At 43.4% G+C, this 20052-nt stretch overlaps 1 protein-coding gene across 1 annotated transcript in view; it reads left to right on the forward strand.

Annotated features, from left to right (window-relative positions):
• The first annotated feature begins 1526 nt into the window (after window positions 1-1526).
• The window catches only part of celsr2 (cadherin, EGF LAG seven-pass G-type receptor 2), a 65707-nt gene continuing 47181 nt past the window's right edge, over window positions 1527-20052 (forward strand). Inside the window, exon 1 of the mRNA XM_041949281.1 lies at window positions 1527-5067. Within this exon, the coding sequence (XP_041805215.1) occupies window positions 1527-5067 (3541 nt within the window). The remainder of the gene's footprint in view (window positions 5068-20052) is intronic.

The raw sequence follows: 20052 nt of genomic DNA on the forward strand, positions 1-20052 counted from the left end.
CTCACAAAGTCCTTAAAGTGCTCAGAAATAAATTAAAAATCCAAATCTATCCATGTCAACTAATCCATCCATCCGCCAGGCAACACAGCACGATGATATTTGCATGGAAATACAGTAGTCAGGCAATGAACAGCCTGAATAATGAGCGCTGGTGAAAACTGTGTGACTGCAGTCTGTCCACTAGGCGTCAGTGACATTCAGCACATCAGCCGAGCTCCAAGTTCCACAACAGTTGTGCAGTTTTTATCAATGATTTCCTCTAAAGCCCCTAAATTGTGTAGGCTCAAATACCTCTTGTGATCCACCAGCGTACAAAGCATACATTTCTGTTTTCATTTATTTATTCTATTTAGATTTTTTAAAGCAGGGTCTGGATGTAATGGACAAAACCATGAATTAATGAACCCTACAAAAAACAAACAAACAAAAAAAAAAACAAAACACATCAGCTGTTGGATCTGAAAACAACTGGTGTGCACAAATTAATTCCGGTCAGTTTGAGTTTAGACTGAATTAAAATGATCTTCTTTTGGCAGATTTTTTATCAATGAGGAGATACAGCCTACCTACATACCTGAGGAGAACAGCTTCAACGCTCTTAGTGCCTTGTGTTAAAACACTCAAAATCTGAAACAAAATCCAATAGTTCTTGCTTGATATTAAGTGGTGCAAGTAATGAGCACCTGTGGGATCAGCCATGAGAGCAATGCAGTGCTTCCCTCTTTCACTGTAAACTCAAAACCTAAAGTTAGAAGAATGTATTCCTGTTAATGAGTAAACCTTTTTGGAGTTCATTGGTGGATATATGTCTGTCACTGATGAAACAGCCTGGTTTACCACTACATAATGTCTAAGATCTCAGTTTGCCATTCAAAGTGTTTTATTTTTAGACTAAAACAAACCACTGTAAAGATAACACTGCCTGCTGGTACACTATAAATATCAGTGGCGGCTGAGTAAGTAGCATTCAAACATGGCAACAGCTAAGATAATTAAACACAATGTTGTTAAGTAAACTACATTTAATGAAAGTTGTTATGTTCCTTTAATGAAGCTTCTGGGAAGTTAGCATTTATCTCCAGTGGCAGGTTTCTGTCAAGTCCTTAGACCCCTTAGAGAGCTGTTTTCCTCTGTCTCTCTCTCTCTTGCTCTCTCTCACACTCTCTCTCTCTCTCTCTCTCACACACACACACACACACACACACAGGTTTATGATAATGAGGAGCCTCAAGGCGCAGGGGAAGCAGGAGCCATTTTTTCCATTCAAGCGGAGTTGCGCGGACGGAGCGGAGGTGCTGCTGCTGCTGTTGTTGCCGGCGTGTGTGAATGAGTGTGTGTGAGCCGCTCGGGCCAAGGTTACTGCGGGTTTGCCTCTTGAAATCAGCCGGGGTGACCGGAGAGAAGCCCGCCCGCTGAGAGCATGGCTCTTCTGCAACAAAGGGAAACTCACAGGCGGAAAGTTTAAAGGAATCGGGAGCTGCAGAAATCCCCTCTCGGAGACCCGTCTGAACACAAACTGAGGAGCGATGCACTTCGTTAAATGGGATTTGTTTTTGATTTTCTGGTGGTGTAAACTGGTTTCGCTGGCGCATTGCTACACCGTTCACATCAGTGAGGATGCGGGAGCAAGGACAGTGGTGGCCGGCGTGGAGCGGGGCGCACGGTGTACTTTGGATCAGGTACTCGCTCCCAAATTCACGGAGCGCTTTCTGGAGACCGACGCGGCGGCGGGCATTGTGTTTGTTTCGGACTCTATAAAGTGCCCCTCGCTGCGCTTCAACCCCTTCACCGTGTACACTGTGTGTGACTGCACGGACTCCGGCTACAGGCACCTCCTCACCAGCCAGTACGAGGTACATGTTCACGGTAGGAACTGTTCAAACAAGCGTAAAAGAAAACCTCAGTGGGACATGGAGGTGCTCAGTTTGTTTGGCAGCCACAGCCAACACCGCTCAGAGTGCCACCAAGCAGGCTCTGCTTTGTTTTCAGTGGGGGGGCTGCTGCCAGGAGCTCCGATCCGCTGCAAAGTGACCAACAGCCGTGACTTTTACTTCTCTGAGGGGGACTTGTTTGTGTCTGAGACGCTGTGCTGGAGGCAAGACACACTCCTGGAGTTGGACCTGCTCTGTGATGTGCTCACAGGAAGTGGTGTGAGCGCTAAAGTCAATCCCATCTCCATCCACTGGCGAGTGGGGCAGGGCCCCTTTAGGCAGGCCCACCTATGGAAGTTGTTAGAGAAGGCAGCTCAGTCTGATTCAGGGATTGTGAGCAGGAGGAGGAGAAGCATTAACAGCAGTCCCCAGTTTCAGCCCCCAATGTACCAAGTGTCTGTGGCAGAGAATAAGCCAGCTGGGACCCCAGTTGTTGTTTTGAAAGCAGTGGATGTGGATGAGGGGGAGGCAGGCAGGCTGGAGTATTTCATAGAGGCTCTCTTTGATAGCCGCTCCAACAATCTTTTTGCTGTGGACCCAGCAAATGGTGCTGTGTCGACAGTAGAGGTGCTGGACCGGGAGACAAAGGACACCCATGTGTTCCGTGTGACTGCAGTCGATCATGGGACCCCCCGACGTACAGCCATGGCCACCCTCACTATCACAGTCAGTGACACTAATGATCATGACCCTGTGTTTGAGCAGCAGGACTATAAGGAAAGCATCAGGGAGAATCTAGAAATAGGCTATGAGGTGTTAACTGTGAGGGCCACCGATGGGGACGCACCTGTTAATGGTAATATCCTTTATCGTATCATCAACAACAATGGGTCAAATGATGTGTTTGAGATTGATTCGAGGTCTGGCGTAATCCGCACTAAAGGTCTGGTAGACAGAGAGGAGGTGGAGGCCTATATGCTGTTAGTTGAGGCAAATGACCAAGGTCGTGACCCCGGGCCCCGCAGTGCGACAGCTACTGTTCACATTGTGGTTGAGGATGACAATGATAATGCTCCCCAGTTCAGTGAGAAACGCTATGTGGTCCAGGTGCCAGAGGACATGGCCCCTAACACAGAGTTCCTGCAGGTCACCGCCACAGATCAGGACAGAGGGAGCAATGCTGTGGTTCACTTCAGCATCATGAGTGGAAACACCAGGGGACAGTTTTATATTGATGCTCAGACAGGTAAAATGGACCTGGTGAGTCACCTGGATTACGAGGCGAACAAAGAATACACTCTAAGAATCAGAGCTCAGGACGGAGGACGCCCTCCGCTGTCCAACATCAGCGGCCTGGTGACGGTGCAGGTGCTGGATGTTAACGACAACGCCCCCATTTTTGTCAGCACTCCATTCCAGGCCACTGTGCTGGAGAACGTGCCTCTGGGCTACTCCATCATCCACATCCAAGCAGTGGATGCAGACTCTGGAGACAACTCCAGGCTTGAGTATCGCCTCACTGAAACCACACCAAACTTCCCCTTCACCATCAACAACAGCACTGGGTGGATTGTAGTGGCAGCCGAGCTGGACAGGGAGAGTGTAGATTTTTACAACTTTGGAGTGGAGGCTCGCGATCACGGATACCCCGTCATGTCCTCCTCAGCCAGCATTAGCATGACTATTCTAGACGTCAACGACAACAACCCGGAGTTCACTCAGAAGGCGTATTACATGCGACTGAATGAGGATGCAGCCGTAGGGACCAGTGTGGTGACAGTGTCAGCTGTGGACCAGGACATCAACAGTGTGGTGACCTATCAGATATCCAGTGGAAACACGCGCAACAGATTCTCCATCACAAGTCAGAGTGGAGGGGGGCTCATCACACTGGCGCTGCCTTTAGACTACAAACTGGAACGCCAGTATGTCCTCACCGTCACTGCGAGTGATGGTACACTCTTTGACACTGCTAAAGTGTTTGTTAATGTCACCGACGCCAACACACACAGGCCCGTGTTTCAGAGCTCACATTACACCGTCAACATCAATGAGGACAGGCCCATGGGCACCACTGTTGTGGTAATAAGTGCCACAGATGAAGATACAGGTGAGAACGCACGCATCACATACTTTATGGATGACAGCATCCCTCAGTTTGACATTGACCCAGACACAGGAGCTGTCACCACACAGATGGAAATGGACTATGAAGACCAGGTTTCCTATACGTTAGCCATCACTGCTCGGGATAACGGCATCCCACAGAAGTCAGACACAACCTACCTGGAGATACTGGTGAATGATGTCAACGACAACTCCCCCCGCTTCCTCAGAGACCACTATGTGGGCTCTGTTATGGAGGATGTGCCAGTGTTCACCAGTGTGGTCCAGGTTTCTGCCACAGATAGAGACTCTGGGCTCAATGGCCGTGTTTTTTACACCTTCCAGGGTGGGGAGGATGGCGATGGAGATTTCATAATTGAATCCACCTCTGGCATTGTTCGCACACTGCGCAGATTAGACAGAGAAAATGTGCCTGTGTACAGCCTGCAGGCTTTCGCTGTAGATAAAGGTGTTCCTGCTCTGAAAACCCCCGTCAACATCCACGTAACAATCCTAGATGTGAATGACAACCCCCCTGTGTTTGAGAAAGATGAGTTTGACATTATGGTGGAGGAAAACAGCCCCATAGGCCTCGTGGTTGCACATATTTCAGCCACAGATCCAGATGAAGGCAGTAATGCACAGATTATGTACCAGATAGTGGAGGGAAACATCCCAGAGGTGTTCCAGCTGGACATCTTCTCTGGAGAGCTGACTGCATTAATAGACCTGGACTATGAGACGAGGTCTGAATATGTTATTGTGGTCCAGGCCACGTCTGCTCCTCTGGTCAGCCGCGCCACAGTTCACATCAAACTTGTCGACAAGAACGACAACGTGCCCGTGCTCAAAAACTTCCAGATCATCTTCAACAACTATGTGACTGACAAATCAAGCAGCTTCCCCACCGGAGTGATCGGACGCATTCCTGCACACGATCCCGATGTCTCAGACCAGCTCCACTACAGCTTTGAGGTGGGAAACGATCTGAACCTTGTCCTCCTGAACCAAAGCACAGGAGAGATCCAGCTGAGCCAGGCCCTGGATAACAACCGGCCCCTGGAGGCCTCCATGAGGATCTCAGTGTCAGGTGAGACTGTTAGATAACTCTTTGTAATTGCAGACTCCACCCAGTGAGTGAAAAGCAGCCTCAGTGAGGTGTGTTCCTACACTCTTTCCATTAGTGTGTCCTTTCTCTTCATTTACATTTTCGCTTCACTTCACCAGATAATGGAAGTGATGATGACTTAAGGTTGTCTTTCTTGGCTTCAGTGTTCCAGAGTGATTTCCCTATAATAGAAATATTCATGAAGGAGGATTAATATTCACTGCAGGATGTTTGTAAGCCACTCCACTCAAAGTCTAAAGATGTATTGAAAGTATTTAAATTTTTTGAGGTGCATTGTTTCATTTCGTTAATGTAAAGGAGGTTTCTGTAATTTGTTGGACCCCTCATTATGGAGCTTTCCTGTGTACACAAGCCTGATTTAGGTCCAGCTATTGTTGAGAAATAAATAGCTGTCTGTCTGAGCACGTCTGTATCCTGTGGGATTCACACTCTAGTGGGCAGACTGATCATGCCCCATAATTGCTGTACCCCCTACCCCCCTTCCCCCTCCAGCACACACAATGAAAGATCTAATTCAATTATGGTCTATTTCTATAGCTTGTTTAGAGTCAGATTTAAGATCTGATTTTCTTTAAGTGTTGTATTGTTTTACCGGCTTGCTTTTCTTGTTCTACTTTGTCAGAAAGGCTGAAATTTAATAGCTGTTAGTGGTCCCAGCTCAACAGTGTTTAATGCTGAGGATGGTATATTTAAAGACAGTACATAAGAAAAGCTGGTTGAGATAGTAAATCACTGTTTAGTCCATTGTTTTGGACCTTATATGGTTAGAAGAGTGACGTAGATCTTGGACAAGCCTGGCACTTCCCTTCACCTTTAATTTTGCATGTCTGCACAAATAACAGTTTTATTTGCACCAGTAATGTGACTGAACTTGAATTGCTCCCACAGAGTTTGGAGATGTGTTGTTGTTCCCCTCTGTTGGAGCTTATTTGACGCAGTGTGATCTGCTGTAAATCTGCTTTCTCTCTGACCTTGGCACAACCTAAGAGAGAAGGAAACAGACCGAGGAACATTATTAGAAGAATGGACGTCAAGGTTAAAGATGCAATCAGACATTTAACAAGAACAGCGAGGATAAGCTAGGAAGGGACCTTGGGATTTCTTTTGATTTGACTGAATGAGACAGTGGAAGTGTCAATGGAGTGACCGACAGCCTTAAGTGCTTTTGTATTTGTTGATGAGTTACAACTGAATAGCAGATACTGTATGGTTTGAGTGGGTCGTCGTTGTAATGGATCGGAGCCGAGCGTTGCCTCTCCGGAGAACAATAGTGAGCTGTCGATTCAGGGGCAGGCGCTAGAGCTCATACCAGCCTGTGGTTGGGGGCAACAGCTGTGACTCCACTAAGGACCAATTACAGGCTGTGTCTCCCCAGCGCGTCCCGCACCTGCTGGGGTTTATGTGTCAGCACCCCTGCAGGAGATAGAGGGAGATGGAGGGAGGCAGCAGGACGGAGGGGGAAGGGGTGGAGGGTTAAGTTGTGCTTGTGTAAACCGGGAACATGTTGGAAAATACAGTTGTACTGTAACAGAGCAGGAAAGGGATAAGACTGTTGGAGGCTATTGGAGGAGGAGATGGGGTAGGAAGATGAGCTCCTCCAATAGATGCTGCTGACCCCAATTTTCAAAGGCTTCTCCCTCCAGGGACCTCCCAAGTCTTTCCATTATCTTTCTCTTTATGCTGCCGTTTAAGAGGCCCCATATGATGGACGATTTTTGATGGGCTCTTTTGTATGTTGTTGGACTGTGATTAACATCGTTTCTGTGCACCGCTCCTCAAACTGAAATGGATGTAACGGTCCTAATGTAGCTTTACTTTGCTTGAAGTTTGAAGTGTTTCCTATGTAGTAGCTTTGGGAAGGTAACCTTTAATAATCCACAGATTATGATGATCTTCTTAAAGTTGAATTCAGGAGTATAATCCATTGCATTGCCCTGACTCCCTGACATACGGTTATTACTTTTAGATAAAACTGGACCTCATTTAGACTTAAAATGTATTAAAAAAGGCATACAATGATTAACTTCAGCATAGTATTTAACTGATCAATTTTGTAATCATGTTATATGAATAAAAAACATGTAGTTTGTTAATCCCTGTTTTCATTTAAGTACCATATCAACATCTTCACTTCACACTTATCTTAAATATGATTTATATATGATATCAATTGGTTGTTTTCCTTCACTGGAAGGCTTATGCTAAACTGTCCAGGAGTTAACTTGGAGGTAACAAGAGCCTCCTCCCCTTTAATTACATCAGATGCGCCATAAAGATAATAGCTGACAGTCATGCTGCCAGAGGTGCAGAGTTAAGTGGTGCACAGTAAATTTATTTGAAAGCAGCACAGCCTCAGAAAAAAATGACTCAAATGTTTATATTCATTTCACTTTAATACACTTTTACTTATCCCTGCAAAGGCAACAGTTTGCCACTCTGGTCAACAAATACACACTTAATAAAAAGAAGAAAAAACACTGTTAGTTACAGTCTAAAACAGTCAGAGCCAAAATGTCTAAAGACTGTGTGGAATTGGTCGGAAAGACCTAAATAATGCAAAAAAAGAACCCCCTCCCTGTTTCCCACCCTCAAAAAACACTCTGACTAAACAAGCCATTTAAAAGCATGAAAAATGACCCAGGAAGAATTGAAAAGATGGATAGTGGAGGGGATAAAGGACCTGGCATAACAGTTGTACAGCTGTGGTCTGGTGGGTTCAATAAGCTCAAGGATTTCTTTATGATCAGGTGGTCACTAAAGAACCATTGGCAATTGATCCCTGCAACAAAGCCTGTTGATAAATCCTCTTTGTATAATAAAGGTATTTAAATAGAATAAATACATTTTTCTTTCAAACCAGTTCAGTAATTTGACTGATCCGAGCAGAGAATATTGATGATGGACTCTTCAGTCATTCAGTACCATAAGCAGGCACTTAAAAACATATCTGACAGCCACATAACCCGAAGATCCGGCTGCCTTATTGTGTATTGTCTGTGTGCACAGGCAGGCATAAATTAGTGCTTATAACCATTTAATTATGTTGGTGAAGGAGTCAGATTTACAGCAGTGGTGTGCAGGCGGCGGGCCTGCCACCAAACTAAATTGCAGGATGGAGAATGATAAAGAATGATAAAGACATATCAGGGTGGTACGTGAGTTAATTACTTTTGTACTGAAGCCGATTTCAGATTTTAGGGATCTGTGGAATACTAGCTCGCATTTCTGCCATGCTGGAGAAGAAACTGACATGTGATAATAATATTTGTCATTTGTCATTTCTTTATTATGAACAGAATTGTGCTCACACTGCAGAACTAGGAGCCAGTTGTCGTCCATGGGATTAAATTTGCTGCATCTGTATCCTGGGATCTTTCAGACTAGTGTTGACATAGTCAGGCTAATCTACTGTTCCCAGGCAAGCGTGAGCCTGCATAAATAGGTGTTTGATGGCAAAGATTCCTTCCCCTGCTTTTCTTTCATTCTGAAAACCCTGCTAATTTCCCTATAGGAAGTAGAACTAATCTTTATTATCCCTCATTTTTGAACACCTTATTATGCTCGGTAGTTTGGATATGAGGCTAATTTGTTGTGTCCTTTGTAGTTTTGTCACTACTATGATAATGTCTCAATTCATATACATTTCTTGTACAATAAAGGGCCTCTGTAGGAGTGACACGCTTAAATTTGAACCTCCTTTGTGGCAGATGTACAGTGTATATATTATTACAACTTTGCCATCAGGACTCTTTGTCCTTGTTTTAATCAAATTCTGAGTCCAGGCCGATATCAACCCCCGTGCTCACGCCAATGCGGAGATTTAACAGACAAACACGGCTCCACAACTAATGATGGCAGTTTGATTCAGCTCACATCACACTGCAGGTTGTACAGATGCTCAAATTACATGGTGGACAGCAGATATTTTCTCTCTCTCTGGTCACTGTTGGAAGGGGAGACCCTTTCAAGTGTGAATCCTGAGTGGCTATGGATGCTCCAATCAAGGACGTAGCAAAAAAATTCTGGAGCCTGTACAGAGGCATTCTCTATGGGCCCCTCCCTTCATCCACTGCTGTTCTTTCTAGTATCCCTCCTCGCATGACGGCCCTGGATACTCAGTCCCCTTTTCCCCTCCAGTCCTATGCCCCAGGCTCCAAGGTTAAACTTCTTCGCTGTCAAACTTGTCCGAGCCAAACTTGCTCTCATTCAGCCCAACTAACTGGAGCAAACAATGAATACATGGATGCATGATTAGATCGGATAGAGAACGGGTGTCAGTATGTGGCTGAATGTATTTTTATGTTACTTTAGACCACCTTTGCCGCCATCCATGCATAAGATAATGCTGCAAGACTGGAATTTTAATGGAGCAGACTCTCTGCAATACTGTATAAGTAAGAGCCAAGACATTGACAGCCAGTGTAATTTCATTAGAATCTATTAAACCTTTATGCTGTCTGTGGAGGGACTTTCTCAGGGGGTTGTCGTCTGTAACCCTAGCCCATCAAGCTGCACAAATCTGGTATATATTTCTGTCTGTGTGTGTGTGTGTGTGTGTGTGTGTGTGTGTGTGTGTGTGTGTGTGGCCTCCAACAGCTGGACCGCTCTGATTGCTTTTCTCCTAGCTGTCACATAATTGTTTCAACCCAAGCGAAGTACACCTTGGATTTCTGTGTTCTTTATGGTTGATGAATTTCTGTTTTCCTTATGCTTGATTCATAGGACTCAAAGTCACAGCTTGCGAGCACTCGCCCCGTGTTTTGTGCGACTGGAGTCATCCGTAATGCGCTCCTCTCATTCTTCGTGCCTCCCTGGATGGCGTTAGTCACACTTGCAGGCTTGCTTGGAATGTTTGTAGCACTGTTTCTCTTCTTTCTCTCCCTTTAACGTCACCTATCACCTTGATCCTGTTTCTCTTTCCCTCTTTTTGTTTGCCTGTCACCATTCCCCATTTTTCTCCTATCTGCCCGGGTCTATAGCTCTCACCCCTGCAACCTCCACTGTTCCCTCCCATCATTTCAAGCTCCTCCACCCTCCCTCTTCACCCCCCACCTCCTCACTCTCTCTGTCTCTCCCTCTTTTGACTGTTGCCCCCCCCTGTGAAAGGAAGAATGCCTAAGAGAAATGCTTTGTTAAGCACCCAGTTGTCATGGTGAACCCAGCAATGCCTGAGCAATTCCTTGTGGGTGGGGATGAGGGGTAAGGTCCCTTTTGTGGAGTGAAGATGGGGGGGAGGGGAGGGACATAAAGTTCTAAAGAGCAACTGTCCCCCTCTCCCTTTTTCCAGTGAAGCATGTAAGAATTTCTTTGGACCTGTAATGCTCCGGGACACACTGACCTGTCCTGCCGACCGCTTTCACTCTGTAAGCATTTTTACAGGATGCACACTGATGGCAGATGTAAACTTTCCATCCGCCGTGTTGTTGAAGGATAAAGTCTAGCCTTGCATGTGACAGACTTCAGAGGCAGCACAGAGTTTAAAGCGCGGTGATATGATAGTGCCGTCTTTAAGCTCTGGGATTTGTGACATGGATGCGCTCAGAGGGTATCTGATTACAGGCTGCCAGTTTGTTTCTCAGCAGCAGACCATCCTCCTGTGGGCCTCGCTCCTCCACGCTCGGTTGCATTGAAGGTCCGGAGGAGCTGAGGTGGGGTGAGGGTGTGGGTGAGGAGGAGGTGGGGATGACATCATCTATGTGTTAGGAGGGGAAATCGTGTTTGGGATTAGGGCTGGCGCATCACTGGGGTGAGACCTTGTTGTGCTTGCATATATCTCAGCGTTGTCCTGCATTGTCCTGGCTATCCCAGCAGACAATGGGAGTTTGCTCTGTCTGGGGCTGCCCCCCCCCTCCCCATATGTCTTTGTGTCCACTTGTTTGCCCCATTGCTGCTGTCTTCATGACTCACAACATTCTCACCAGGCCTGGTATTCATCTATCAATTATCCTTTTTCAACTATTCTTTATTAAATTTATATACTGTACAGTCTGGTGCACACACTTTGTAAAGTCCTCCTTTCAGTGAATCACTGACTGAGCACATATGATGAAGCTCTAGTACTGTGTACTTCTGCAGTTACCAGGTCATACATGGAAAAGATTGTGGAGTCAGTCGAACTAATTAAAGAAAACAAAGAAATTATGATTTGATCCACAAAAATAAAACCACACACACAGAAGTAGAAAAGAAGTACCAGAAAAATTGTTGAAATTAAGGGTAGGTGGCTAAATGGTTTGGATAAATGGCTGCAGTAGCTAAAAGTAATTTATAATTTAATTTAGAATGCTAAAGGTCATGGATCAGTGGTTGAAATAGGTGGTTGAAAGTAATGGATACATGACTGAAATAGTTCTAATTGATTGATAAATGGGTGAAATAGTTAACTAAAAGTAGTGACTAATAAAATAATAGCCGTTATGTATGGATATGGTAGAAGCGTCCATCTTTGATCACTCCAAGTCCAAATAGTAGTACTAATAGTAGTGGGGATGCAAACTTGAACAAACTGACCTAAACACTGACAGTTGAAATGTATGAATTTTTTTTTCTTTACAATATCCACTCTTATCTAATTTATAATCAAGGTTAAACTCAGTTTGATTTAACACATTTGGAAAATGGAGGATGGTGTTGATGAAGGGGTACTTGAGGCTGGGAACCACTCATCTAGTTTAATAGACAAAGTATTTCCTTTTGTGTAGTAAACAGAATACCAGACCTCCACTGGAGTACAGGAATCACTACCAGTACATGCTTCTCACACTGTGAATGTGACAGATTATGTTTACTTAACAGGCCGTTACCTTTACGCTACATTGCGCTCGTTTAGTATCGAACCAGACCAGAGATTTCATAGTGACCTGGTTTCATACGCTTTAAGTCTCTCAGCATTAGACTGTTAAGACACGAGGGTGAGAGGTGTGACTGGTAGAGGTGGTGAACCGTAGCGTGCAGGAGTTTGAGATGTTTCATCACCGTCTAATTCATATGAACGCTGACAGGAGGGCAGCGGGCTAACAAAACAGATGGTTTCCTCATGAGCTACTACAGCGGAGTGATTGTGCTTTCACAGTTTGGTGGCACTGAATGAATGAGAGGGATTATTTACACTGTTCGCTGATGAAGGTGGATTCCTTTTCAGTTTCTTCACCACATTCGTTGACCTGAACAGACTGTTTCCAGTTTGTCTTTCCAAAAATAATTTGCTTGTGACAGCAATCACACATTAAACTGTCAGGATAAGTTCATATAATAGCCCTGATGTTTTTTTAGTACTGGTATCAAACCTGGAATATAGCTTTCAGTCGTTGTCGTCTCTGTTCTAAAGCTTCTTAATGAGTGACAAGGTCCTTATTGTGCTGCTAGATGCTAAGTATCCAATATCTATCAAATGACTATTGGTACGTTTGAATAACAGCCTCATGCTTGGTCACGTCCCTGCATGCTAATGTCTCTTTACCACTGCACTGACAGCAGTTTTCCTTTTGATATGCAAATGTTGTGATTGGGAGAGTTCAGATCCTTTTCTTTGGCTCTAAAGTCGCTTCACTATAAGGGAAGAATCTCTGGAATGTCCTCTTCTTGTGGTTTTCAGATACAGCAGAAAAGTGTCATCAGGGGATGCTGTGGCGGGGTCCGCGAAAGAGTGCGAATGGCATCTCTCCAACATAGTCAGCTTTCCTCCTGAATGGAGAAATCAGGGGAGGGATTGTGGGTTTGTTCTGACTCCTCTGGATGGAAATCCTCAGGCTGACATTGAGCTACACAAGCAGTTTTCATTATTGGCTTCACAGGCTCTGTAGGAATTAATTGTATATGTGTTTATCGTAACAGCTAATCTTTGTGGTTTTTTTTAAACTGCTTAAGCTTAATTGCACTGCAGAAGAAGATAAAACAGCCAGTTACAGTATTTCTGTATTTTTTTAAATCAATTCACAAAAACAAGGTCAGGGATGTATGAATAGTTATATATCCTGTACATTTTTCTCTTTCCAACGAACATACATGCACGTAGATGCACAGTGGAATTGATAATTGCACATTATGATGCTCAGTCTAATTTGTGTTGCCTGTTGTAACAGCCTTAACGTTGCTCAGATAACAGCAAATCTGCTGCGTAGGAGTTTGAGCATGCTGTCCATTCCCACCTCTGAGAGCGCAATTTGCAAGTAGGCTCTCTGTTGTACATGAGCCGTTGGCATTCAGATGTGTTTAATTTTGTGGTTCAGGTTTTTCCCAAAATTGTAACCAACAATACAGTCTTGAACCTGGTGGAGGTGAGGAGCTTTTTATCCCAAATCAGCCACAAATCCGCCTTGGTTTGCTGTCATTGTGAGCTGAAAATTCCCCGAGTGGCGGTGGCTCAGGAATGTTTTTGGTGATTACAGAAGCTTTAACATCGTCTCAGCTCTCATGGCATGTTTCACCCTCCAGGCTGCTGATTCTCAACTGCCTTGGCTTCTGAAGCTTGGAGTTTTAGTATTCAACAGTCATATTATTGTTTAAATTAGACTGGATAATTGTAGATGGTGTATGTGTGTAGATGGTGTATATTGTTTGTGTATTTTAAAGACACACAGAAAAATCAAGTTAAAATCTTATATCCCAGTTAGGTTTTTAGTGTATAAATACAAGAATCTTTCTTTTCCCTTCCTGTAAAACATTAGAATGAATTTAATGACTCATCTTAAACTGTACATACATTTATCCAATCAAACGTGACTTGGGTGACTAGCCTTACTGCCCTTTATATGAAACCGCCATTGACTTTTGGTTGTGGTTTGTAGTGTTTGAGGTGACATCAGGAGGAAGTGTGTGTTTGAATTTCTATTGGTAAAGACATTGTTAAAGGAATAGTTGGACATTTTGGGAAATACGTTTTCTTTCTTAGTTAAATGAGAAGATCGATACCGTTTTCATGTTCGTCTGTTAAATATGAAGCTACAGCCAGCAGTCGGTTAGCTTAGCTTAGCATCATGACTGGAAATGAGGGGAAACAGCTAGCCTGGCTCTGTCTAGCGGTCACAAAATCCACCTACTAGCATCTCTAAAGCTAAGTAATTAACATGTTGTATGTCATTTGATGCAAAAACTACACAAAAAGTGTTTCACTTAGAAATACGTCACATTACAGAAGCTAAAGAAGCTCCAACACTTTTTTCATTATGGCTTTAAAGAGTCAGTGGAAAGCACTGGGTCATAGCTACCACCGGCCACAGCAAAGTCATGACTGCAGTAATATTTCAGGAAATCCGTGGGTTCAATCACACCAAGTGGAGTTAATATTTATATATTACATAGTGTTGGTGTTTTAAAGGCAGATTCTGTTACTGTATGTGTGACAAATTGGAATAAATATCTGAAAAACTGACTTTTTTTTGGTTAAAAAATGAATAGATTTGAGCAATTTAGAGAGTTGTTCGTCTCTGGTAGAATTACATACCTCTAGACGTGGCTTTGAAACTACAAAAAAAAAAAAAAAGAATAAAATGAGCAATTTGTGAATTTCCTTTTTTTTAATCTTCATAAAATTTGGCCAAGTTTGGTTGACGTCGTGTCAAAAAGTAGTAGGTGGGTCTTTGCTGGGGGAATTTGGACTCATCCCCTAAAATCCTGGCTGCGGCAGGCTTGTTTAGAAGCTTTTCTCGATTCCCATTGGTTTGATGGTAATGTGAGCCGCTGTAGGTGGATGGAGGCCTGGCAGGAGTCGTTAAAGTATTTTATGTGGAGCATGGTGGTGTTGTCAGCTTCGGCCGTTAGTTGTCTAGTCGGGGGGTCAGGAAAAGGGGAGAAGGTGGGGGGTGGGGTGTAAGGGGCCCCCCGACCAGTCGTCAGGCTCCATTCAGGCAGCAGTCGAGTGTGTTTCACCTTTCAGCCCTGGTTAATTTAAGCAGGCCGCTCCTCAGACACATTTTACTGCATCCCTTTTGATCACCGGGACTTGAGATTCCAGCTTTTGAATTAAATCAGCACCAAAGAAAGTGCACTTTCCTTTTAATGAAGGAGACATCTGATAAGCTTGATCCAACATATATTAGACAATTTTAAACAGTGCCAGAGCAATGAGCCACAGAACATCATGATAAACTTCTGCTCCCTCGATCTTTAACCCACATCAGCCCTCATTAGTGTCTCTCCAGGACTGTTTTTTTTTCTTTCTTCTTTACTGGGCTGTTAATTGAACCTGAGCTTGCTGAGGGGAAGATTAAGCCTGTTGTCCTGCTGAGGTGCTTTCTGTTCCTGCATGTCCACCTGAGGTCCATTCCCACAAAATCCCAAAGATCCGAGGGCAACGACAGAAAATGCTCTAAAAGACAGTCTTTAGCTTTAGTTTGGCATTTGGGCCAGTTTTTAATCATATTTTAGCATTTTCCTCAATGAGGCTACATGGAAATGGTCTGCATTTAACAAGAGATTACACAAACTACACTTTGCTTTTGTTTGAAGTTACAGTGTCTGCTGGAACAGCTTGGGCTCCATTTGTCTTTTGTAGTTTTAAACTGGTGTTTCAAGCTCGTCTGATTTGACTTGTGACCCCATGTTGATGGGTCCCAGCACCTGTAAGGTTAAGTCTCAGACCGGCCATAAACATGTCTCGGTGACGACACATCTGATTCCTGACTGTGGAGGGCAACAGCTTCAGAGGGAACAAGTGAAATGTAATAAATTAGTCAGGGTCACACATATACACACACACACACATAAACACACACACATACAGCAGCAGAGCCCCAATAATTAATGTATGTGATTCAAGGCTCTTCCAAGGGCAGAGCATTTAATTCTAATTAAATTAAACTGTGTCCTGTTGTTGGCCCCACAGGGATTGTACACTCTCAGGTCACATCTCTGTGGTTTGTTCGGTTGGTGTGTGGTATGGATGTGTTGTTTCTCTGTGACCTTGTGTGGACTCAGTGCTTTGTTGTTTGTCAGCAATATGCAAACCTGACACTTGTGCTGGTGCCTTCACACTGTACTAGCTCGTTAAGTTTTTACGGTTAATGCCGACTGCAGAGGCCCGGCAAAGGCAGTTGTTCTCCCAGTTTCAGAGCCAAGGCCATTTATCAAACCACTTTAAAAGGGATATTTTGGATTTAGATGAAATATAGAGGGACAGTTTTGACTCCTACTCGCAAACCCAAGAATTTAAGTTATTTATCAGATTTAAAATGTTGGCACAGAAACAGAGATGAACACCCTCTGAGACATGTTCTTGAGTGACTGTAGAAAATCTCATACATACACTGTGATGCAGAATAAGGTCATTTTAGCCCACTATTTGCATAGCATTTCAGCTTTTGATAGGATGTTAGACCACTTTTTCTTTTTGCGTTTTCCCAGTGTACAAATAACAAAATCGAGCAGCATTTTATTTTCACTTTCACTGCACCATTATTGTCAGCAGTTGTCATTTGCAGCCCTGATTTCTCATTCCGTTTTCTCTGATGCAGTAAAATTACCACCATGCTTAAGTTTCATTTTTTTGTCTATTTCAGCCATTTTACTCCCTACTTATGTATTTTATATCCAATATATTAGACCAGAGACTTTGAAAGTCTGACACTGTTACATACAATTTTACTATTAAAAGTTAGCGGAATTAGTGGTCATTAGTTCCTGTTTCCAATGTACCCATGAATGTACAGAGAGCTACTACTGGATTGCTTTGGTACTGAAGAAATCTTAAAAACATGATGATTCTCAGGCAAGTTCTTAGGTTATAAGGCGCACCATTTTTTTCTGATTTCTAAGCAGCTATTTGATTTTTGTTTTTTTGTCAATTATGATATCCTTGGGAAGTGTAAGTGTAATCTTAAAGTATATTTATCATGTCTGTGTGTTCACATTTGAATGACTTATGACTCCGAGGAGGAGGAAGATTTTGACACAATTTGCAGCAATCGGGCACCAGCACCTTACCTGATTGATCACTTGAGAGCTGCTCTTAAAGGTTGCTCTTGCACTTTGCTGTAAGTAGGAGTAAACCACTTGATAAATGTGTATTGGTCTTCACCTTTAGTGAACATTTTGTTTTACTCTGCGTCATCTATCCTGAGCAGTTTCAGTGCAATTCAAAATTGAAATTTGATAAATGCAAACCTATACCTCACTGATCCATCCTGAAACAAACATCCAAACAGGAGTAACACTCTGTCCGCTCATTTCTAAATGATAATCTCATGAAAAACTTTGCAGAGCGCCTCGCTGGTTCGAGCTGTAAAGGTTGTAAACTCCCTCCAAAGTGATTTTTAATTTATGGTCTCCTGATTGATCTTCGAAATGGGATCCCGTATTTGCGCTCTTTGATGTAGTGAGCGCTCGATGCATGCTGCACATACTGTGGTGTCCTGATGCTGAGCAACTAAGACAGGCTCTGCTCAACCTCATTACCTTCTTACCCGGAGGTTCCCCTCAACATGACACACTTCTGCAGAGAAACACACAGCCACCTCCGAGGGGGTATTGGCCGCTCCGGATCACAGAATTAACGCGCTTTTGTCTGATTGTGGTGTTCTTAACGCAGTACCATTAGACATGTGATGAATGGCTGCTTGAGAGAGCTGCTTGAGTGCGATTATTTATCGGCTCACCACTGTCATGATGATAAATGGTATTTTTATAGCGTCTCTAATGTGTTGCCACCCCTCCTAACCAAAAACTGGAAGGCGTTTTCATTGGCTCAGTGTTTAACCTGCACATTATCAGGCGGAGCAGCCAGGTTTGGGGTCTCTGCCCTGCTGAAATAACTCTGAGCAAGACAATAACAACTATATTGTAGATATAATGTGACTTGTCCCCCTGGAGAAGGCGATTTTAAAGAATTAATTAGTTGACAATGTTGTGACAATGCAGTTTTGATTAGCATCAACTTGACTATTTGTTCACCACCTAAAGACTGCCTCTGATTGGTCTACAGACCTGCAGGGTAAAGCTGGTAAAAGTTCAGCCTTCGCAGTTTTTGTATATTTTTTCACAAGCTGTGTAAGTGTAAGCAGAGCTACTATCTTACATTTAATCACATACCTCAACATGATTGTAGTTAACATATTAGATGTTGCACTTTTTAGGGCTGTCTGCATGTTTCTTCAAGTTGAGTCATGTTATACAAGCCTCTGTGTGTGCTTTTGAGCTAACATTCTCACAATGACAATGCTAACATGCTGATGCTTACCACATATAATGTTTACTATGTTCACCATCATAGTTTATGATGTCTGCATGCTGCTTTCTTTTTGCCTGAATGTGCAGGACACATCAGATATGCCCTTGTCCCACAATGTGCATTTTGGTGGTCTCGGTCTTCGTGTAAAGTCAGGATACATTATGTGGAACAGGCACTGTTACAGTCCTTTACACACACACTGTGATAGGGAATGTTAAATTATATGCATACTGTACATTTATCATTATTATTATCATTACATCAGCATAGTACATTGCTTGTTGATGTCACAACTTGTAAAAACTGGGTGTGATCGAACTGTCATCAAATTTTACTGCTGTTTGTTCACACACTTTCTCAGTCATTTGAATGCAGCTGCCTAGTTTTCATTAATGAACACCGCTTTAATACTCCATTAGTTTTGCTGCAGAAATCTGCGCTGATGCTGCATTAAATTCTCTATAGACTGTATCTGTAGGAGGTGCAGGTTCAATCCTTTGAAGGTGACGCCTTCATGCTGTGTCCTTTGGTAGCTTATGTGTCCAGGTCAAACTTAAAGCATTTGTTGCTTGTTGTCCCCTCTGTCTCTGTCCTGTCTGTCTTTAACATTCTCCCCTAGGCCTGAACACAGACAAAAAGCAAAAACAAATCCCAAAATAATCTTTAAACACACATAGAAGAGCATAAATAAGTGATAAACTCGCCAGCATGGCCGAAGCTCTGAGGGAGAGGGTCGGGGTTACTGTCATGCTGTTGAGGGTGATGTCTCTGTCCTCAGCAGTTTGGTCACACGGTCCTTTTGATCTTTATCCACCATGACTTTGTTGACATTTTCTGGGATTCAACTGGGAGATTTGATGGCAACTTTGTGGTCTAATTAGGCCAGTCTCACCGATTTGTTCTTTATGTCTTTGTCTCTGTCTCACTCTCAGCAGTCTATAATCTCTGAAACTAAGAGACTAAATGGGCTTAAAACAGAGGTCCATATATATATATATTAGTTTGACTGTATGTGTCTTTATAGCAAACACTCCTTCCTAAAGTTTCTCTGTGTTCGTTTAATGTTGTGTCAGCAGAGTATTTGTCGTTCATTATTCTCTGGACGGTTGAAACTGGGCGTCATTAATATTTCAGAGATAAAAAAGCTTTACACTTCCCCTCCCCAGACCTCCTGGCTGATAATTCAGCTTGTCTGTGTGACTCTGCTCTATATATGAAAATAAGTCAGCTTCTGTACATGTCACAGTTTATTGTCGGATGTGTCGTGTAGGATGTCTAGGCTCTCTTGAGCAATAACCTCCAGAATGTTTTGTTTCGTGCTGGTTGATTTGAGTTAAACAATAAAATAAATAATAATAAAATAAAAAGTTAAACAAATAGTTAGTTTTACTTTCTGGTGAAAACAGTCGACCCACAGCCTCGAAGACCAAAAAACAGCTTTGTTTTTTGGGTATATGGTGATTTTTTATAACGTTTTCCATCAGTCTTTTAAATTTAAAAGCACAAAACCCACCAAAATCACCACCACAGACTTTTCCTCACCTTCATTGATTCTGTGATGACTAAACCTCCGCTGCTTCAATGTACACTCAATGTGCTCTGCTTGTATCGACGTATGGATCACCCACCTACACACACACACACACACACACAACCACACACAATGCCGTACAGCCTTGGCAGTCCTGCAGCCACAGTGTGTGTTTAATCTTTTCCCTGGCGCCACTTCCTAGCTGAGAGCATTCCTGGCACCCAGAGGCCCAGAGGGGGTCGAACTCTGGGCT

The sequence above is a fragment of the Chelmon rostratus genome, chromosome 2 (genome assembly GCF_017976325.1).
Source record: "Chelmon rostratus isolate fCheRos1 chromosome 2, fCheRos1.pri, whole genome shotgun sequence".
Taxonomy (NCBI): Eukaryota; Metazoa; Chordata; class Actinopteri; order Chaetodontiformes; family Chaetodontidae; genus Chelmon; species Chelmon rostratus.